Here is a 22603-nt window from a genome sequence, read left to right on the forward strand (position 1 = left end):
TACAAAGTCAATCTTTATTTATGTAAAATCTAATTTATAAATTTTATTTATTGGCTCGTTATGAGCTTATATATTCACATACTTTTTTATTTAACGTATGATTAGACTATATACTATTTTGTTTAGTAGATTTATACCATTCTCCACTATTTCTTTTATGACGAACATCAAGTAAAGCGAATATAAAAAAATTATTATTATTTTTTTTTTTTTTGCCTCTCTTAAGATTTATTGCTATTTTGAATGAGAATTAGGGTATACATAAATGCTTCAATAAATTAAACAATAAGTAAATTCTATAGATTTAGTAGTAAAAGCATTTCCTATAGAAGTAAAAGCATTTCATAATTAAGTAGAGATGTCAAAAGTTATATATTGAACTTATAATCTTATTTATAAAATGGATAAAGTTTCGTTATATTTTGACGATCTAACCATCATTTAAAATAATTTAATTTAAAAATATTTTAAATTTAGAAAAATTATAATAAGTTATAATATAAATTTATATATTTCTTCCAATTCAGATAGAATGTTAGAAACTTATAAAAGTTATTGTTAATAAAAATTTATTGGTGATAGAAAATGATATTGATTGAAATTTAATGTATCTATCCATTATCCACCATTACTTATTTTCATCTTTTAATATATATATATTTATTTTCACATCTCTCTTGATCCATTTAAAGTGTATATAATATCACATCCACATTATATATTAATATTATGCACGCTTGATCATATTGCAATCATGCTCCAAACTCTTCATAATTACTCATTCTACTTTATTTATTAATAATCTTCCTCAAATTTATTTTTATTGGTCAATCCAAAAACACAAAAAGCTATTAATTAAAAGAAGTTATGATTATGATTGTCATAATTATTCTCTTAAATTGCTTATTATCTTTACAACGTTTTATTATTGTTAGTTTTAGTACAATAAATATAGAAGATCGATCTTGTGTAATAAATAAATTGTATATTTTATTCTTGTTCCATGTTCAACTATTGTTTTGAAAATAAACTTTGATACGACTTCACATATGTCGGTTAGTTGCTCCTTAAAGTTAACATAACTTCCTACTCAAACGTGCCCTCACGAGAGTAGGAATGGAATCAAAAGAAAAATTGTTTAGAGAGAAATTATGGTTTTTGCAAGAAGGATAACTAACCATATAAAAACTTTTTTATTTAAAATATTTTATATAATAGTCATTTACAACTTTTTTTAATGTCATTTAAAAAAAAAAACCCTATGATCAAATTATTTGATTATTAATATTGTTATATATTTTCTCTTAATGTTAGGAAAAAACATAACAAAAGATAGGAGAGAAATTAAACAAAACAACTTTTGTTTTTGGCTATAACCCTTGAAACCATATTATTTTATTACTTGAAAATTGTTATTATTATTTATCCAATTTCAATAAAATTAAGTTTAAAAGAAGTTAATTAGAAGGTTTAGATGTGTATATAAACTAAATATCTTAAAATATGGGATTAATATATATTTTAACCATATGATTATTACCATGATGATTCTCCATTATATTCACCATGTAAAGTTTCATATTGGCACTTTGACCCATTTGCATGCCTTTTTCTTTTCTTCTTTCTTTTTTATTAAGTGCTAAATTTGCATGCTTATGCTTTGTGATCAAGACTGTTTATTTTATTATTAATCTGAAGTGTGTGTGTTATTATTCTTTAATCATTTGATTCTCCTTATTTATTTGACTATTATTAATTAATCATTTGATGACTTTATGGCTCAACTAAAAAGAATAATCATTTACTTAAACACCCATTCCCAACTATATAATTATCGTTTACATCCTAAAACTTTATAAAAAAAGATATAGTAATTGGTTTCCATTCTTCTTTTTATGTCACATTATTTATTTATTCATCTAATATCTTTAACTTGGTTGGGTTTTGATCAAATTAAATATTATCTCCAATTAAAGGAAGGAATTATTGTGTATATATAAGTTATAACTAGATCTTTCTAACTAAAATATTAAACATACTTATCAACTTCTATGGCTAGCTACAATAAAAAAAATTTATATGAAAATAAATAATTTTGTATTGTGAATTTCTTAGTTAAAGTACATGCCTTCAATCTAAGGAGTCAAATAAATAATTAAATTTCTCACTTCATATCTTTTAAATGTTTAATGGTAATGTTTGATTGTGAGGAGTTTTTTATTTTTATTTTTTATTTTACTAAAGACTAAAAAGAAAAAAAAAATGTGATTTATAATCTTTTATTTTAATTCTTTCACATTATAAATAAAAAAAAAAAGAAGTGAAAGCAATTCTAATAAATAATGATAATAATTTAATTAAGCATCCTTCCTAGACAATGGGAATAACATTTTTATTTCTATCTAACCTTATAAGATTTGTATTTTGTAAGGAGTGGTCCAATTATTAAATCTAAAAAAATAAAAGTTTAAGATTATTCATGAAGTCATTTGACAGATTTATTGTAAAAAGGAATCACATTATAGTAATTAAGGTCCACATTATGTGAGAATAAGCATATAATCATTTCTTTAATTTTCTTGGTCAAAATAGGATAAGATGCAAGTTAGACTTTTCGTGGCAATTGATTTAATTGAATGAATTTAGAGTAGTAGAATATTTTGTCTAATTATTTATAATTGAAATGTATAAGATGAATAAATAATGTGAAATAAAAATGTTGATTTGTTATTTAATTTACCCCACTTCTAAATATGGTTTAATTTTAACTTTGTATTTATTCTAAGAGAGACCACAACTATAAAAGCAAAGTTAGTGGATTTGGGAATCAAGTGCTAATTAAACAAAATTATATCACCCCTAGCTCTTAATACTTTTCTTTAAGAAAAAAAAAAATCCTAATATTTATAACACCAACTATACGTTTATATTATTAATTATATACTCGTTTAATACACAAATCATATATGAAAATTATAAGGGAGATAGTTATCAAAGATTGTACCTCTCAATTGATTGAATTATGTTCCCTTCAATTACTAAATTATATATATTGATTATATTTAACACCATTCTGGTTTCGACAATTTTATGCAAGTTTTAGAACGTGTCTCTTCGCACGAAATTTTCGATGAAATTTAGTTCGTGGAGTTGAACTTTAGTTGATGTGGTAGTTTTGTTGATTTGATGCGATGTGATTCGATCTCTAGAATTTGATCATCTGGTTCTCTTTCGGTTGAACGTCTATGCTTGGTTTGGAAGAAGCAGAGAACGTGATGTTCTTGAAGTTGGAGTCTTAGAAAAGAACTTGTAGAAATTGGAGTCTTGCAAGAAATCTTATATCTTCGAATAAGCTAACTTTAAAGAGTCTTTTAACTCATGGGAGATTTTTCTCTAAATCTATTAGAGTAAAAAATTTCCAACTCTTACAAATGAGAAGAACTCCTCTATTTATAGAGTTGTACTCAACCACATGAATTGGAATCATATTTAGCATTTGAGCTTAATTAAGCTTATTTTTGGCTCAATTTAATTTAGCTCAAGTAAATAATATTTAATTGAACCAAAATAATTAACTTAATCCAATGATTACGATGAAAACATGTTCATTATCAGAATTGACCAATTTAGGTTTTCAATTTTAATTTGGGACACATGTTAGTTTTTTAATTAGTTCCAAATTCAACTATTTATACATTTCATCATTAATTTAGTAATAATGTGACAATGTGTAATTGGTCTAAAAAATTTCTATTCAAGGAATTTTTGAAAATTTAATTTTTATGAAAATATAAAATAAACAAAATGTTGATATAAAAAAGTTAATACAAGGAGTTATTGAAAAATATATATAAATTTTTTTTAGATAGATTAAAATATTTATTATTCATGTCATATTTATATATGTGACATTTTATAGCTTAGGTTTTATGTTTGCAATGTAAATATCGAGCCATTCCAAAATGTTTATATCAAATCGATGAAAATGTGAAAATATATGGACGAAAAATAAGGACATGTTATAGCTAAGTAAGAAGATCAGACATTTGAGATTGTGTCTCACTTATTATATTAAATTGAAAAATATGTTTGCGAACAAAACAATATATAGTTTTTTTTTTAATATTCAATAGTTGGTGAATTTTAAAAAATGTTTAGCTTTTTTATATGAAAACCCTAATAATTAATCTGAAGCTTAGAAAGCGTTTAAATATCATATTCTAAAACTTCTAAACCAATTTTGACACTAATTCAAAAGTATGGATTAGGATTTTTGCATGTATATTTGGTCAAACATCTACAAAGGTATGGACTAGAAGAAATTTTTTGTTTTCAATTTTGCCCATTTACTTGTTTCCTACTTTGCTTTCATTGTAATTTACTTTTTATTTATTTTTAATTTAAAACTAATTACTAATAAATACTTGAATATTAATAATTTTAATTTTTATTCTATAATGGATTGTATCATTAAAATTTCTCTAAAATCATTCACACCTATTCATATTCCATTGTCTCATGTTAACTATTTTTCATATCTTTCAACCTTTCAAATTCTTTCCACTTTTAAATATTTGGGTATAACTATTTTATTCTTTTTCTTTTCTATCCATGTTCACGAGGTTCATTTTTAAGTTTAGGCACCATATTCCATTCTATAGAATTGAATCGGTCATTTTTCAAGTAGTCTTCTAACAAGTTTAAATGAAGATTTGTGAGCTAATGCTACAAAAATCCACAAACTTTCATCATATTTTTGTGATGCCTAAGAGCAAGCAATCAACCTAATAAAAAATATGCAGATAAATTGATGAGGATTCATTCAAAGATGAAAAACGTAAAAGTGGAAGACTAAAGAGAGAACGGTTAGAAGCATCATTTCCAAAAAATAACAAAGTGACATGAAGATGCCAAAGAAGTAGGTTTTTCAATTTTCAATTTATTGCTTAGTAATCAAGTATGCTTTTGATGTAAAGACATAGGATGTGCTTACCACTATAGTATATAATGAATCTTATAATGGAGGGATCAAAGAAAAGAAAACTGCCGTATCTATTTGTATTATTTTAATAATATATTTGTATTTAAATTTAATAATCCATCAAAACAATAACTAATTATAATTTTTGGAAAATTTGTTAAATAATTATACTTGTTGAATAAGGTAGAACAGTAGAAATACATAAAATATATAGAATTAGCACAAATGTTTAAATAATAATCAAGTCAATGTCGATGTCTAAAATTTCAATCAATTAAAAATTGATAGATTTTAAAAAAACCTACTGATTGATCTAAAGTTTGATTGGATGGATTTGTTTCATAAATTATATATATTTTTCGCTCATTTGATTTATACACACGCATATAACAAGTATTAGCTGAAAAATGTATTTAAAAAAATTATGAGTAAATAAATATAGTGTAATTAATTGTCCCATTCTTATTTAGTCAAATAAAATAAAAAAATTAACGTGCACAACATGTGCTACCAAGTAGTAAATAATAAAAGCATGTTATGGCTAACTTGTTCGTGCATACAATGTTGCGAAAATGTGTTAGCACACAAAAACAACTAGACCTTGCAATTACTCCCTCATATATTGATCGACCAACTAGGTTTACGCCCTTTTATGCAAGCTCTCTTTCACATAGATGAAATGAAAGGTGGTGATGAGAAAACAAAAAAAAAAAAAGTTTAAATGAAGATGAATGAAAAGAAAAAAGTAGGAATGGTGGTAAAATGTCAAAGTTAAGTATAGTAGTAGAATTGAACGAAAACGAAAACTATAAATCATAAACACAATATTCACGACTTAACAAACTAGAGAAGAAAAAATGTGAGATGAACAAACAAAAAAAGAAGCAACTAAATGAAACAAAGAAACAGCAATGAAGTAAAAGATTATTTGGGACTTATGATGGATAGCGTCGGGGTTGCTATTCTATAATTTAATGGGCCAGTTTTGGTTTACTACTGGGCCAGGCCTCTCACAAAAAAGTGGGGAAATACTTTGGGCTTTGGTAAATGGGCCATTTCGGTCCAAATCAACGGGCCCATAAAGACGAGTTGAAGGGAAGAAAAAAAAATGAAAACGTAACGATCCAATTGAGAAGGTCCCAAATTTGACGCCAAAACTGGAGATCAAAGCTGCAAATCTTCGTTGTGAATTCAGAGGAAGTTACAGAGAAAAAGAGTAGGTAATGGTGCTGCTAGTTAATTCTTGTTGTAATTTTCCATTGATGGATGACGATCAAGCTTTCAAATCCTTTTTCACAATATCACTGATTTTCTAAATATATATAATATATATATATTTTTTCCTTTCCAGTGGTAAAAACCTAGCCAGGAAATCTGGCAAACCTTGGAGGATTGAGGGCTCGCTTGTCGTTGAAGCATTCCATTTCTGATCACAACGACGACGAGGAGGAGTGCAGGCCTTGGCGTCGTCGTCTTTCTATGGCTTTCACATGGCGCTCCGCCCTCAAGATTACCCTCTTACTCCTACTTCTTGCTGCTGCTGTAACTGCCTGTTTTACCCTCCCAATCGAGAAGGTATCAATTTCTTGTTTCTTCCTCATTACCTACTTGAATTCTCGCATTTTCATTTTCATCTGTGCTTCAATTTTTTGAGGTCTGGATTATCTCATCAAATTAATGCTCTCAAGGAATTTCTTGCTTTACGTGTTTGTGTGAATGTTTCAATGTTATACCGTGTATGACGGTTTTTTCGTGTCTAAATGTAGTTTTGATTTTATATGATTTGTATCGATCATTTATTTGAAAATCCAACACCGTTGCAGATTCTGAAGGACTTTTTACTATGGGTTCATGAAGATCTTGGCGCTTGGGGTCCACTTGTGCTGTAAGTCGGTGTAGCTTAGTCCATTGTAGAACATTTGAAGTTGGTTTTAAATTATGTCTGTATCATCGCTTTTGCTTTCCCTCACCACTGGGGATTTATTGTTTTAGGTCTATTGCATACATTCCTTTGACAGTTCTGGCAGTTCCTGCCTCGATACTTACTGTAAGCATCAAATTAATTCTTCTTATACCTGGAAAAGATATAATATGTAGTGATGAAGGTGACTGGAATTGACTTATTTGTCTGTCTTTCAGCTTGGTGGTGGCTATCTGTTTGGGTTACCTGTGGGCTTTGTTGCTGATTCCATTGGTGCAACTGTTGGGGCTGGAGCAGCTTTCCTTCTTGGACGAACTGTAATGTTTGAACCCCTGTGCTTTTCTGTTATTTATATAAGTCTGCGAAACTTTGTATTTGATTATAGAATTATTCTTGGCCTACTTTGTTCTTTCGTTTGTATTTTATAATTGTCAAGTCCTTATTAGATCAAATATGTATTACTGCTAGTTTGTCTGATAATCATTTTATGACATTCCTTACAGATTGGAAAGTCATTTGTTGTTTCCAAGCTGAAGGATTATCCACAGTTTCATTCGGTTGCAATTGCTATCAATCGGTCTGGATTTAAGGTTTGTCCATTTTTGCGTACATCACTTTGTTTGTTTACCGGTGTTTGCATATTATATGGAGGAAAGGAAGAATATCATCTGCGAATTTGTATGCTTCTTTCCTTTTCTGTCATTCAATCTTTGAAATCACTTGCTTCTTCTCTTCCAATGGAAGAGATTTAACCACGTTGTATGTGTGGATTTCAGTTCATTTTCTTCTTTTGTTTAATGTATATGAATGCCATTTGATGTTTCATGAATACCAATTCTTGCATATGTCATACATGTAGTGTTTCATAATCTATCTATGAAAATGTCTCCCCTTACAATTGCATGATGGAAGCATATTGAGCTGTAAATGAAATATAAACTAAATTTTGAACTGCAGTCCTAGAGTTGAGAGAGGATGCCAATGAACTTAGTTTGCTAAACTGAAATATAGGATTGCTATAACTTGTGAGTAGGCTACTCTTGGTGCATGGGGGAAAAGGAAAAGTTAATTTTGTCTTCGTAACTATGAACATGCTGACTGATAAGGAATAGATTTTTATTTTGCTTTCATTAGATTAACATCTCTGGTATTTGTATTTTAAATGACTGAGCTGAGCATGGTACCGTTTGCACTTCTCCCAGTCTACATATCTCACTTGGAATTTGGAAATTATCAGGAATAAGTTATGGATGCTTTTAGTGACCCAAAGTTTTCACTTTTGCAGATCGTTTTGCTACTTCGGCTAGTACCTTTACTTCCATTCAACATGTTAAATTACCTATTATCTGTGACTCCTGTTTCACTAGGGGAGTACATGTTGGCTTCATGGTTGGGAATGATGGTACTTTCTTTATCATGTTTTTATAACATCAATTCTGACCTTGTGTATTTCAGATCACAAATTTGGCATAATTTGTATGTTGATCAGAGTGTTTTATCTAGCCAAGCATAAACTGTTGGTTATTTCTGTTTCATTTGTATGTTCATGCCTTGTTGCAAAATTTATTTAATTTCTCTCCAATTTTTAGTTGTCTGTCCATTTGTAGTGCATAGATAGGCATAATTTTATGTTGCAAAGAGTGATAACTTTTAACTGCATTTATTTTTCTGTCACGACCAGCTAAATAAAAATTGTAGTTTTCAGCCTTTTAGGCTCTTGTTAGTTCATGATGATAACTTCATTGATTACGAAGGAAAATATCATATAGGATTCTGGAGATAGTTTAAGGGGGAGTCTGTTAGGAAGAAAGAAAAGGGGTGCCATCTCCCATGTATAATTCAGATAGCCTTTTGAGACGACTATCTCACACTGGGCACAATTTTGGTACAATAATCTTCCTAGTGATTACTAAATGTTATTCCCATTCCCTAGGCCTGTTTGTCCTGCTAGATAGATAGGTCTGGCTCGTCCAACATCCATATTCTGTGTTTTTAGTCTTCTTGGATTAACATTTATTATTAAGGAGGGCCTAGCATAATGGTTGCCAATGTAAAGTTATTGTTGAATGCTACAATATTTAGGTAGAGATTGTTCTTCATCCAGGTGAAAGATGGTAATTTTACAAGTTAGCTATTCTTTGTTCGTTTCTGTTCTTCTGCGTGTGGCATGTTTTAGAATCGCCATGATAGAACCAAGGAATTATGTCTTTTCTTTTAAAATATCTACATCTATCAACCTTAGGAGCTAATTTTAATTACAAATTTTTATCTTTCATCGTCTCTGTTGCAGCCCATCACACTTACATTAGTATATGTTGGAACCACACTCAAAGATCTGTCGGATGTTACACATGGTTGGGGAGAATTTTCAAAGACTCGTTGGGTAAGTACTCATTAACTTCTACTGTATGTGTACATATAAAACAATTCTTTTATCAAGGGGGAAAAAAGAGAATACCCTGTACAAAAATCTAACCGCACAAAAACCCTCTATAGAAACTCAAGTAAAATGCTGTTCAAAGAGTAATTACGAAAGTTTTTCAAAGTTAAAATCTAAAGAGAAATATGAAATCTCATCCAGGAACAAATATCACTAGGGTTCCTCTCCACACCTCTAGAAACTTTGTTATTTATCCGTTCCCAATGTCCCATAACAAAGCGCACACCCCAACGTACCATAAAACAATGGCCTTTTTCTACTAAGAAGCGGACAGAGGAGGAACTCCTTGATTGAGATGTTCTTTAACTTCTACTTTGGGAAGGGAGCGCAACATCTCTCTTTTATGGCTGTTGAGTATCAAGATCTTGATGGCTTCCCCAATAATGTGGAGTTTTTGCTCCCCTATTTAATTTGTTTATGAAATTGCCTTTTCATTTAGAAAAGAAAAAAGGAAAAACAGAAGAGGAAAAAGAAAATCAAGATCCTGATGGCATGTTTCTCGCTCGGACAGTTAAAATGTACCACACTATTTTCACGAAATATGAGCGTTCTCGTATATCAAACATATGCTATAGAATACCACTGGTTTTTTGAAGAGCTTCCGAATTCTACACTATATGATATATACACCTTTGTTCTTTCTTGTTTGACGCAATTTATTTCCTTTGCTGTGGATGCAGGCATTCATAATATTGGGCCTTGTGGTATCTGGTGAGTTAATATTATCTGCAGAAACTTGTATCTTTTTTTCTGGGTTTTATTTTCTTGTTCTGTTTCCGGCAAGCAGCTTTTTCTACAAAGATCAAAAGTGGACAATAATTCTAAGAAAAGCGTGTGAGACATTAAGAAAAAAAAGGGAAATGTCCTTTTTAGTCTTATCAAAATAAAGACTTGTGTCTTGTATGCAACATCTGCTACTTGCCAGGAAAAATCTTCGAGCATCTTTGTCAATTAAAATAGCATTAGATGGTTCAATAATTAAAAGAAGAAGAAGAAAAAAACATTTGATTATTTGGCTTTAATTTCAAATAAAGTTATAGAAAAAGAGGGAACCGTACCGGGAAGGCTTTTCTGACATTGATTTACATGCAGTGGTTCTGGCGTACTGTGTTACCAGAGTTGCAAAGGCTGCTTTGGAAAAAGCTTTGGCTGAGAACGGAGATGGTGTTGATTATTTGGGTCTCTCCTCGCAGCTACCCATTGTAGATGAATCGCCTGTTGATCTTAACCAGCCTCTCATTATCAAGATTGACTCTCCTCAAGATGATGATCGTAAATGAAAAAACTTAACTCTTTTTCACATGTAAATTCTTCATCCTCCTTCCTTCAATTCAATAGCCCAGGCTTCCCCGGACATTTGAAAACTGTTATTTTTTTATGTATGTACACAATTCATACTCCATAACATAGAATCTAGTTTTTTCATTTCTAAATTAAAAGCATGTATTAAAGTGGTAGCTGCTTGTGTTTTTTTTTATTTTTTTATTTTCCTTTTCCTTTAACGACTGCAATAAAAGTGACAGCCCTATTCATTAAAGTGATGTTCGGCACCGAGTCTGTTTTGTTCATCAGATTGTAATAGGTACATACATATATATGGGGTGAGTTCAACGTTTGGTGGTGAGATTTAAAATTTCAAACATCTTGGTCTATTTGGTTACTAAGCTCACGTTGAAACGTTCTTACCACTAATTTTCCGGTCCCTGATTAGGAAAAAGAAAAGAAAAACTAAAGGGAATTCAAGGCATTCGTTTTTTATTCCTTACTTTCAGATGACATTTGTTGAGACTGTTCGGGTTCATATTGTCATTCCATTTCGGATTTGGTTGTCTGCAATCAACGTCACTGGTTGCCTTTGCTGCGGTGCTGCCCGTGTTGTTGCCAAGCTAGCAAAGTGCTTCATCATAGACGAGCTTATCCTAAGCTTGGTTCTTCAGTTAAATTTCTTAGCAAAGTGCTTCATCATAGACGAGCTTATCCTAAGCTTGGTTCTTCAGTTAAATTTCTTAGCATGCAATGATAAAAAAGGGCAATTGTTGAGCCATGAAAGTTGATGTGATTGAAACAGTTACTGTCTGTTCACTTGAATTCATAATTTGCAGGAGAAATCGCCTTTGAATGAAATCATTAATTGATTACCCCGATTATTATTTGTTCACTTGAATTCATAATATTTTCGATAAAATCCTTTGAACAAACTGTGAATTGAATGGAGAAGGAATGATTGTTATTAGATCAATTGAATATATTCATAATTTTTAGGATTATACCCTTTGAATGAATGACTAAGGTTTAGAAAAAAGGATTCAAATCTCAAATGATAGAAGTTTGAAACATAAAACTTTTTGTTCTGAGGTTGCAGTTTATTATATAGGTATCAAATCTACAGATTCACTAAGAATATTCAATGGCTTGGATTGTGAGCAACTAACTAGTAAGCAGATAAGTTTAGAAGAAATATCTCTACATATTCTTTCTTACTTGGGATTCATTAAGCATTTTTATTTCACTCTCTCTCCCTTTACTTTTTATTTGCTACCTAATTAATACTTTTGACTTCTCTTTGAGAAAATCTTGCCATTGTGCAGCTTAAAATCATGAGCTTGGTTGGGGGAGAGACTGCTTTTAAACAGTCTTCTGCTTTTTGTTCAGGTAAATTTCTTAAAAGTTACTTCAATTATCTTTTAGAAGCTGAAGTTGTTTTTTCCTTTCTTTCATGTGCTAAGAAAACAAAATTAGAAGAATAAGAAATTATATTGAGAAACAAAACTGCAAGTCCATGATTGAAATGAATGAATTATTAGAGTGATTTTCTTACAACTTGAGCTTTTTGATAAAATTTAGGCATTGAAGCAGTAAATGGAAAAACCTTCTGTCTGTCAGAAACTTGTAATCCAAAATGTATTGTCTCATTGTTGTTTGTGGTGAAGAAGAAATTGACATGAAGATGCTTCCAATATTTTTGATAATCTATCATAGGATATTATTCTTCAGATAGGTCTGTTGAATTCATTAGCTGCCATGGTAGGTGGATTGAACACTGCATATGAGGACCACTCACAAATTAAGCCTTTTTTTTTTTTTTCTTTCCCCTTTTCTTTGTCTCTTTTTTTTATCCCCCGGCCCTGTGATTACACTCTAAATCTCAAAGTTCCTCTACTACTTTCATTAACTAATTACTTTCTTTGTGTGCTTCGTTAATCAGCCACACAAACAAATAATCATAAACCATGTGATTTGGGCGTCCTTATTGTAGGCGAGAGATTTTAAGTCCTACTGTTTTCGAGTTCTATAATTAGCCATTGGAGAATTGAATTGTCGACCTGTGGAATAGTAACTAGGAGTTATGCTCCAAATTGACAATTTTAACCCTTAATAATTATTTTATTCTCTTTTCTATCTCTTTCAAGTTTGAAAACAAACCATGTGGTACTTATTGGCACTCTCTTTCACTTATAGAAATGCTATATAGAATTGTTGCAGAAGCTACTTTCTCTTTTTGTTACTCAAACAAAAGAGCACGGTTAATCGAATCTCGAACCTAGGCAAGGTAAACTCTCTGGCCCCAATCATAAATAATATGTTCATCAAGTGTAATTCTTTTTCATATTATCAGAGTAGACAGTGAAGTGTATGAAGGAGTTGACTTGTTTGGATGTTATGGATAGAGGAAGGAACATAGTTTTTTTTTTTTTTTTTGGGTTAAATATGGTTTTGTAAACAAACAAACAAACGAAGGGGTATTGTTTGGTGATTATTAAAATAATTAGAATGGTCTTTTAGCTTAAATTAAGGGGAGAAAAAGGCATTTTGTTTAGGTGTTTTGTCACCATTGAATTGGCCTTTTACAGGTAAGGGGGACCTCTTCAATGGAAGAGGGAAAGGGGGAACCTCACAAAATTATTTATTTTGTTTAGGAATTAGGAAAGTATAGCATGTTGGAAAAACTCAATTCTTTCTTCTACTAACCCGAGCATAGTTTAATTTGTTTATATGTAAGTCTTTTCGAGTGAGGCTAGAAATTTCTACCCAAAAAAAAAAAAAAGGCAATAGTTTTGAGGTATGGCTTTCACTCACCTAATTGTTGTTAAAGTAAAAGCTTCGTTAACACAAAAGAAAAGGTGGAAACAAAAATTGATTGCATCAAAACTTCATTCTCTACCTTTCTCTCTCTCATGTCTATGGTGGTATGGTACACAAAACAATTCTATCTCCTTTTCCTCTCTCTCTCTCTCTCATGCAGCATTCATTGGACTCAATAATTCATTTGTTAAATATTGTATAATTTAATCTATTACACTTTTTTTTTTTTTTTACTTAAATTCTTGTTCGCTAGCTATTTAGTTTTTTCATCATCAGTTTTGAAAACTAAAGTTTATTGATAAGTTTTTATGTTCCTTGTGGCCTTCGTTCTAATGTTTTATAAAACAATTCAAGTTTTAATTTTTGAAAATTTTGTTTTTAAGATTTGACTAAGAATCTAAGTGTTTTTTTTTATCACGGGTGAAAACCATAATTGAAAAAGAAAATGGGAACAAAACAAGTATTAAAAAAAAAAAGCCTAAAACCTAAAATTGAATGATTACGTAACGTGACTTTAATTTTAATTTCTTCTATACAGTAAGTTACAAATTTAGGTAGAAAATTCAAGTTTACGATAAATAGGGCCACTAATACTTTATCACTTATTTATATCAACATATCTTCACAGAAAACAAGAAGGTAGAAGCTATGATTCAAATTTTTGACCTCTAATGAAAATTCTTGGTTCTTAAACGAGTCAAGTTTTTTCTCAAATCGACATTTATAATTAAATATGTACCAAAACGTAGGATTTTAGGTTGAAACTAATAAGGAGTATATATAATTGTGGCATTACTCAATTCAATTCAAATTTGGGATTGAATTGATTGACCAACTATCTTTAAAATATAAAGCATAAACAAATTAGATTTACAACACTCTAGAAAAGAAGTTGAGAGAGAGATGTGAGCCAAACTTTGTTCTAAAATTGCACACTAAGTATTCTAAAATAGTTCATCTTACTTTTCCATCTCCTCACTTATTGTCACCTAAATTAATCAACAATATTTAGAAACATTTGAAAGCTAAGTTGTTTTCCTAGAAATATCTAAAAATTGAAAGTTATAAACGGGTTTTAGTTTCTAAACTTTTTTTAAAAGTAACAATGTAGTCTTTAAATCTTGAACTTTCAACTTTGAAATTTGTTTTATAATTAAATGGGTAAACCAATTAAAAACTCAGTAATTTTATAAAATAAAAGGAGTAGAAATTTAGATAGGAAAGTTGGAAAAGAAAATGGAGTTAAATGAGTGAAGATAAATGTAATGGATAGAAAAAGAGGGTGTGATTATAATAATTACGTACAACTCAGATTAATTAAATGAGTGAAGAAGAGAAGAAGAAGAAGAAGAAGAAGAAAGGAATGGCACAACAAGGAAGTTCATTAAATATGGTTATTAATGAACATAAATCCAAGTTTTTCGAGAGAGAAATCCGCCAAAAAGCTGAATTTACAGCCCACTATTCTAACTTCCATCTATTATCTAAACCCCTTCTTTTTTAAAATTTTTTTTAAAATTAAAATCCCATTTTTGGTAATCCCATTTCCCTTTTCTTTTTAGTCCTTCTACATTCACAAACTTTCACATTCAGTCCTCCTATATTCACATTTTCCCTCCAATAAATTAAAATTCCCATAAATAAGGCTAATCAATTTCTTACTTTTTTATATTATTATTACCGGAGAAGTTGATGCTGAATTACAAACTTAATCAATCAAATTTTAAAATGTTACAAAACATAATAACACTTGAACACTTCTATTAATTAACAGAAATAGCAAACCCTTGTGATAAATTGCTATAGATTTTGATAATTTAATGTTTGTGATTTCCCCTAAAAAAAAAGGTTTAAATTAAACTTATTATTGTCCTTCAACTTTAAACTTTGTAGGTTACTTCTATTTTTGTTCCTATATTTTGATAGAATCAACAATTTGGTTTTATTATTTTGTAATGTAGACGATATAAATAAAAGTAGAAAGAGGAGATGATTATAAAAAAAAGTTAAAAAAAAAAACATATTTTTATAAAATTGAAAGGGGGTAAAAGTGAATATTAAATTACCCAAGATTTGTTAGTATATCCACTACCATTGGAGTTGATATTCCTAAGTAAAATTTCAAAATAATATTTGGAAAACACAAAAAAAGAAATAGAGTTTGTACGAGGCATCTAATGAAGCCGAGCCGAGCCACATTTTTATCCGAAGCCGAGCCGAATGTAGTTGAAATTTGGAGCATTCTGTTTTAATTTTATATTATTTTTTTCTTTTTCTTTGCCTTTCTTTCTGTATTTTTTTTAATTTCTCCTTTTAATTTATAATAAATTATCTTTGCATCCAAACACTCACACTCACTCCTCTGCTTCAAACAACTAGAAATAGGAAGAAGCAATCTCAACTCAACAAAGTATAAAATATATATATTATTTAAAAATTAAAAAAAAAAAAGTGTTTGTAAAAAACAATAAATATTAAAATAAATAAAGCCCCAAAAGAAGATAGACTGATAGAGTAATCCTTTGGACGACCTCTCTTCTTCTTCTTCTTCTTCTTCAATTCTCTCTCTGTTTTTTTTTTTCTTTAGCATTTGATGACTGTGGTCCTCAAACAAGGTACCATAATCAAAACCCTTTACAATTTTTTCTATGTAATTAACCCTTTCTTCTTCTTCTTCTTCTTCTTCTTCTTCTTCCTCATTTTGTTTTGCTCTTTATTGTTTTGTCAGATCCACCACCATTCATTCCTCTGTTTTCTCCTCCATTATTATCTCTCTGTACACTCCTCTGTTTCTTCCTTCTGAGACCAAGCAATGAGTAAAGAAGAGTTCTTAAAGATCCAGGTAACCCCTTTTTCTCTATCCCCATTTTCCTTTTCTTTTTTCTTTTTCTTTTTCTTTATATTTTGTTACATTAAATATGAAATCCCAGTTTGGATTTGTGAAAAAAAAATGATGGTTTTAGTTCTATATGTTGATCAGACTTGTGCTCTGTTTTTTGGGTTTTTTTTTTTTTCCGTTTTGTTTTGTTTTTTCAGAAATGTGTTCTTAAAGTGAACATACACTGTGATGGGTGTAAGCAGAAAGTTAAGAAAATCTTGCAGAAAATCGATGGTGGGTTCTTTCTCTCTCTCTGTTTTCGCTTCAATTTCTTGTTCTTTGTGTGTGTGTGTGTGTGTGTGTGTTTTGTTAATGGTGGTTCTTTTGTTGTGTCGTTGATTCTAGGGGTTTTCACTACGGAAATAGATGCAGAGCTAGGGAAGGTAACAGTTTCTGGAAATGTAGACGCTGCTACTTTAATTAAAAAGCTCTCGAAATCAGGAAAATATGCTGAGCTTTGGGGAGCTCCGAAGGTTAATCCAAATAATAACAATGGCGGCCATCAGAACCATCTTGTCAATCAGATGAAGAATTTGCAGATTGATAATGGTAAAAATGGGGGTAATAATAATAAACAGGGGCCTCCAAAGGGTGGGAACAATCAGCCGAAATTGGGCGGCGGAGGCGGTGGTGGTGGTGGTGGGGGTGGGCCACCGCAGATTCTGCCGCAGCAGCTTCAACAGCTGCAGCAATTACAGCAACAAATGAATGGGTTTCCGTTTCAAGATCCGAAAATGTTACCACCGCAGTTGAAGGGTATGAAAATGCCACCGTTTAAAGATCCGATTCCGGCGAATCAGAAGGCAGTGAAGTTCGATTTGCCGGAGGATGGTGATCTGACCGATGATGATGATTTTTATGAAGATGATGATGATGATGAATTTGATGAAGATGATGATCTCGAAGATGACTTGGATGATATTCCTCTTCCTCCGAATAAAATGAAGACGTTTGTGGGTGGTACCGGCGCAGGCGCCGTTGCTGGAGGCGGAGGTCAGATGCCGAACTTGATGGTGTTGAATGGGATGAATGGGAATATGAATATGCAGCAACTGATTAATGCTCAGAAGGCTGCTGCTAATGGAGCTGATAAGAAGGGCGGTGGAGTTGGCGGTGGCGGTGGCGGTGGCGGTGGCGGAGCTATGCCAATGCCCATATCAATTAATGGAATGGGTGGTGGAAACAATGACGGCAAAGGCGGTAATGGAGGGAAGAAAGGCGGTCCCGGCGGCGGTGGTGGTGGCGCTGGCGGGGGCGGTGGGAATCACAATCTTGGCGGTGGTGGCAAAAATGTCGGCAAGAACGGTAATAATAATGGTGGAGTTCAAAAGAACGGCGGTATTAACGGCGGTGGGGTGGTCCAATTAATAATGGCAACGGCGGGAAGAAGCCCGGTGGCGAAATGCCTCACGTAATGAACGGTGGTGGTCCCCACGGTTTTCCGAGCATTGGTGGCCATCCCGGATTGCCGGCAGGAGGATTAGCTGCCGGCGGTGCTGGTGGTGGCGGCGGAGGCGGGCGGCCAATGAACCTGAACATGCCGATGGCACAAATGGGGAACATGCAAATGAGTCAAATGGGATCCATTCCAGCCGTCCAAGGTCTCCCGGCGCCCGCCATGAACGGCGGTGGACCCGGCAGCGCGTATTTTCAAGGAGCTCCCGGACCAGCGGAGGCAATGGGCGGCAACCCATACCAACAGCAACAACAATACATGGCAGCAATGAATCACCAACGCGCCGCCATGGCAAACCAAGCAATGATGTACGCGCGGCCACCACCAGCCGTGAACTACCTGCCGCCGTATCCGTATCCATATCCTCCGCCGCCACCTGCCGGCGATAATTACACCCACTTTTTCAGCGATGAAAACACTTCAAGTTGCAATGTAATGTGAAAAAAGAAAAAAAAAAAGGAACAAAAGAAAAAAAAAGAATCCAACCAGAATTTGAAAATGATCTTAGACACCATAATTAATTAGAGCTCTATTATTATGGTGATTAAATTCTGGTTTTCATGACAGATTAAAAATGTTCAGTTTATAGTTTTTTTTATTCAGGAGAGTTTAAAAAAAAAAAGAAAAAAAAAAAAGAAAGGCCCCATCCCCCCAAAAGGAAAAAAAAAAAATTAGAAGTTTGATGATGCTCTTATCATATATATACTTTGGGAATGTTTTTCTTTTCTTTTCAGTAAAAATCTCTCCATTTAATTCTCTTTATCTTTTTGCTCAAGTGTATGGTATTTGTAATTTGGTAGAGGCTGGTTTTACAATTCAATTAAAAGTGCCCTCATAAAATGGGTATATGGTGTGTTCCAAATTGGGATTTACAATCATTATTATTATTTGGTTATATTGAGAAGTCTTCATGTGCTTTTGCTTCATCTCTTTTGTAGATTTCCCAAAAATTAAATACCTTCACTGTTCTCTTCAATGGCCATGGAGGTTTGTGAGGTGGACCTCACCCTATTAGCTGTGATCCTCTCTGGATTCTCCCACTTCTCCTTCTCCTTCTCTCTCCCCTTTTCATTTCTTCCATAAATCCCCCCCAACATTTTTGTTACATATCTATCAATCTAAATTACTTTGTAAATCGTATTTTGTTAATCACTTCCTTCAAACATTCTTTCATTTCTACATATTTTTATATCTTCCAATCTCTACTTCTACACTCTTTTTTCTATGGTTATGGAAATTGACCCTTATGTGTGCATCAATAATTAATTCTTCTTTCAATTTGTCCCCATCTACTTAACATTCAAAAATACTTGTTTAGATTTTATCAAGATGTCAACCAAAATATATTTATAAAATGTTGATCTCTATTAATATTTCTAAATATATATGCACTTAAATTATTATATAAACACTTTATGAATATTATACATGTTTCACACTTTTTGTTGCTTATTGTTATATTTTTGTTATGTGTAAGAGAATTTCTCTACAATGTGATGAATTTTTTTATTTTTATTCATGATATGTCTAATCTATAGAAATCTGAAAATATGAATGCATTTACATTTGGCAATTGGAAAACGTATCCCATTCGGTTTGAATTTCTTGGATATATATAAATATTGGTTACAGTGAATCAATCTTTAATTACATGGATGTTAAAGTTAACTTTGTAAATAAATAATGTGGGTTTGCAAAATGAATAATGTATGAGTAATTTTGCTAAAGGTTAAAATATGATAAGTTTAGGCTCAAAGCATTTACAATTGTATCTAAACATAGGTCCTATTGAATGTGAAAGATTATTGTTTAATTTGTAATAGTTCCTATAGTTTGTTTGATAATTAGGTTGTATTAGGACATAAAATAAAATTGAATTGAAGAGTTTTTGTAAAGTAGAAGAAATAGTTAAAAACTATAGATTGATTTGAGGTGGACTTTTTATGACTTGATGCAACCAGCCATTTGAGTTGATTTATAAGATGGATTGTATTGCTGTCATTTATATCATTTTGATGTCATTTTTAATTGTTTTTTTTTTTATTTATTAAATGATTGTCATCGGAAATATTATTGGATGACCAAATTCCTCTTCTAATTATTATTTTTTTTTTTAAAAAAAAAAGAAAACTAAGTGGAACAACTAGGTTTGATTCTTAATTCCGTGTTCAAATGTTATCAAATATATATAATAATAAGAAAAAAGAGTAACTATGTTCTCATCCTCTTTAATAATTTTCAAAATCAGGTAACACTAAAGTATTACTCATTACTTGAACATAAAACAGAAGTAAATTAAAGGTTATTTGTAGGCAAGTTACAAAGCAACCAAAGTTTAGGGTTTGGAAAGTGTGGAGATAAGTATGAAATGTTGTAAGGAAGATATGAAAGTTTTCTGAAGTTAATATAGGTGTAAGAGGCAGTATATGATGGGAGGGAAGGGGGTGGGCAAAAGGTGCAATCTGGAGTGCAAAGAGGCAAAGTGAGAATAGAGTATAGAAGCTATGTATATATATATATATTTGATGTATGATAATGTTGAATGAGTAGCTGGAAAAACAAACTTGGTAGTACATCTTTGATATTGACCATCTAACTAAACTTTATGTCTCTCATTGTAAAAAAAAGAAAGAAAAGAAAAGAAAAGAATAAGATTAAAATGAAGATCCAAGGGTGGAGATTGGTTGATGAAAATAGTCTAGTCATGTCAAATGGGGCCCCCACGAATGAGAAGGCTTTCCCATCTGATTGATCATCATCATAGAAACCACCACCCTTCATCCATCTGTCCAATCACATGGCTTATTGACGTGGAGGGTGTAGGTGAGATCGGCAACACCTGATGATTTCGTGAGAGATTTTTGTTATGTGCGCCGCGGTGAAGGGGATCTAGTGTGGACTCAGGTTCTGATCCCTTAGATTCAAACAATATTTCCACACAGTCAATGATGTCAGATTCGATGTGTTTCAGATTTGTACGGTTGGCTCAATCAATTTCACACAAACATATAACATATAACATATAACATATAACATATAACATATAACATATAACATATAACATATAACCATCCATTCAATTACTCCCCCAAACAAAATAATTCAATCAATAAATCACTTGTATCAAAATCAAACTTTATTTTTTCTTTAAAACTTTTGAACTATATAAAATAAGGACACAATATGCTAATCTTTTTAAATCATATTTCACTTCTCCTACTTTTTAAACTACATATTTTTAAAATAAACCTTTCAATCTACTTATCTATCTATCTACATCTGAATTTCATCAAAATAATCCAGTCATTTATGTTATCTTATTTTTAATTTTCATCCAATATTTACTTTCACTTTCATTTAAACTTATATACCTTCATGCTACTTCAAATTAAAATTAGTTGTTTTTCAAAAGTTCAATTACCAAAATAAAAATTTGAAATTTTCATATATCAAACAATAAATTACACGTTTTAATTTTAGAGATCATGGTAAAACAAACCATATGATTAAAGTTGAGAACTAAAATAAGATTTAAACATATGTAACTTTTATTCCTTTTTGCCACATAAAATTCTACAATAACGGTATTAGCTTTCGTATATTCCAAACATTTTTATATTTCATTTTATTGATATTCATGATTTCATGATCTATTTTTAAAAAATGAAATGTCAAGAAAATGATTATCAAACTAATTTCACATAATTTATTTTCTTTTTTTTTAAAAAAAAAAAGAGAAACATAAATTATTTAGATACAAAATAAATATGGTTTAACACAAAGGTACGAGTGTCGTGCTAAGATTAATGCAATTATAAGGATATATGAATGTGTTAATGGATAATAGCTTAGTAGAATTGTGGTTTAAGTATTTGTTATATCTTTAATTAATCTTAAAACAGATGGGGAAAATGATTCGAAAACGAAAGCAGAGGATTGAGAGTTGTGGAAAGGCAAAAAGAAAAAGAGAAGGAGAATGAGAATGAGAGAAGAGGAAAAGAAAGAGAGATTCAAAATATACTGCTTACTCTTTGTAGCTTTCACTTTAATTTCTTTTCTTCTTCTTCTTCGTTTACTTGTTATATAGGTTTTCTCTTTTCACATCATTCCTTCTCTTTTAATAATTTTTTTCCCAATCATTCGTATACACATGAGACAAAACTCTTTACCCATTTTTCCTCTCCATTTCTTTTGAGATTAAAAGGAATTTGTTATTATTATTATTATTATTATTATTATTATTATTATTATTTTGTACATATCTCTCAACTTAAAAATAATATTTTGATGAGTGTTTATTGTGACAGTGTAGGGTTTGATTAAACTAGCACATGCACATGATGATATGACATGATGTTGCATTGAACTTGCTTGGATAAAATATGGATGTTTAATTAGGGTAAACAATTATTTGGGTCTAAGAATGCATACCAACCAGATTTAAGAGTATGTTTGGTAGAAATTTTGAAAATAAGAGATTTAATGAAATTATAATTGATTTTTATGTTTTAAAATATATGTTTGATATTATAATTTATATATAAATATAAGTTATTACTGTATAGTTAGTAAAACTTTATATATAGCTCTTTTGGTTTGAAAAACCTTGGTAAATTGTAATTCCTAGAAAAAAAGATTATTTTCTATGATTTTTTCAATTCATAGGAACTAAGTTCTATCTTTCAATCTGAGTGTAAGTACCAACTTAAGCATTTGGAATTTGTTGATGGAAGGATAAATTAACCTGGATACTAAATTTAAAATTGATTGAAAAATGGAAGTAAAGTTGGAGAGTAGATTTGAATAAAAGAGAGAGAGAGAGAGAGAGAGAGAGAGAAGAAAAG

At 31.0% G+C, this 22603-nt stretch overlaps 2 protein-coding genes and 2 long non-coding RNA genes across 5 annotated transcripts; 2 read left to right on the plus strand and 2 right to left on the minus strand.

The window, feature by feature from the left end:
• The first annotated feature begins 6066 nt into the window (after positions 1-6066).
• On the plus strand, positions 6067-10879 carry LOC101204495 (TVP38/TMEM64 family membrane protein slr0305). Of its 2 annotated transcripts, none has more exons than XM_004150850.3 (10): positions 6067-6201; positions 6333-6556; positions 6805-6866; positions 6974-7028; positions 7121-7219; positions 7406-7492; positions 8188-8304; positions 9193-9285; positions 10023-10053; positions 10435-10879. In XM_004150850.3, the coding sequence occupies exons 2-10, from the start codon at positions 6461-6463 to the stop codon at positions 10620-10622; spliced, it is 828 nt and encodes a 275-aa protein (XP_004150898.1). In that variant the 5' UTR covers positions 6067-6201; positions 6333-6460; the 3' UTR covers positions 10623-10879. The 2 variants fall into 2 exon arrangements, with proteins under 2 accessions (XP_004150898.1, XP_011657201.1); XM_011658899.2 differs by having other exon boundaries at positions 6104-6197.
• LOC116404744 lies at positions 9291-10535 on the minus strand. The gene is made up of 2 exons (XR_004217800.1): positions 10401-10535; positions 9291-10135 (listed from the first exon to the last, which is right to left on the minus strand). It is a non-coding gene; the product is annotated as an uncharacterized LOC116404744 (long non-coding RNA).
• A 4982-nt stretch (positions 10880-15861) lies between the features above and the next one.
• Positions 15862-18621, plus strand: LOC101204739 (heavy metal-associated isoprenylated plant protein 33). The gene is given in 5 exon segments (XM_011658898.2): positions 15862-16040; positions 16154-16267; positions 16462-16537; positions 16649-17724; positions 17727-18621. Coding segments are annotated over 4 exon segments (1656 nt in total). The 5' UTR covers positions 15862-16040; positions 16154-16237; the 3' UTR covers positions 18201-18621.
• A 1621-nt stretch (positions 18622-20242) lies between these two features.
• Positions 20243-21943, minus strand: LOC116404526. Its single transcript, XR_004217365.1, has 2 exons — positions 21788-21943; positions 20243-20673 (listed from the first exon to the last, which is right to left on the minus strand). It is a non-coding gene; the product is annotated as an uncharacterized LOC116404526 (long non-coding RNA).
• Positions 21944-22603: the final 660 nt, after the last annotated feature.

The sequence above is a fragment of the Cucumis sativus genome, chromosome 6, assembly GCF_000004075.3.
Source record: "Cucumis sativus cultivar 9930 chromosome 6, Cucumber_9930_V3, whole genome shotgun sequence".
In the NCBI taxonomy this organism is placed as follows: domain Eukaryota; kingdom Viridiplantae; phylum Streptophyta; class Magnoliopsida; order Cucurbitales; family Cucurbitaceae; genus Cucumis; species Cucumis sativus.

What these genes read in the sequence shown, in the direction of transcription:
- LOC101204495 (XM_004150850.3), top strand. Translation starts at nt 6,461, where the DNA reads ATGGCTTTCACATGGCGCTCCGCCCTCAAGATTACCCTCTTACTCCTA. An exon ending in CTTTCCTTCTTGGACGAACT is followed by an intron (nt 7,220 to 7,405) that starts GTAATGTTTGAA and finishes CATTCCTTACAG; the next exon opens with ATTGGAAAGTCATTTGTTGT. An exon ending in ATTGGGCCTTGTGGTATCTG is followed by an intron (nt 10,054 to 10,434) that starts GTGAGTTAATAT and finishes ATTTACATGCAG; the next exon opens with TGGTTCTGGCGTACTGTGTT.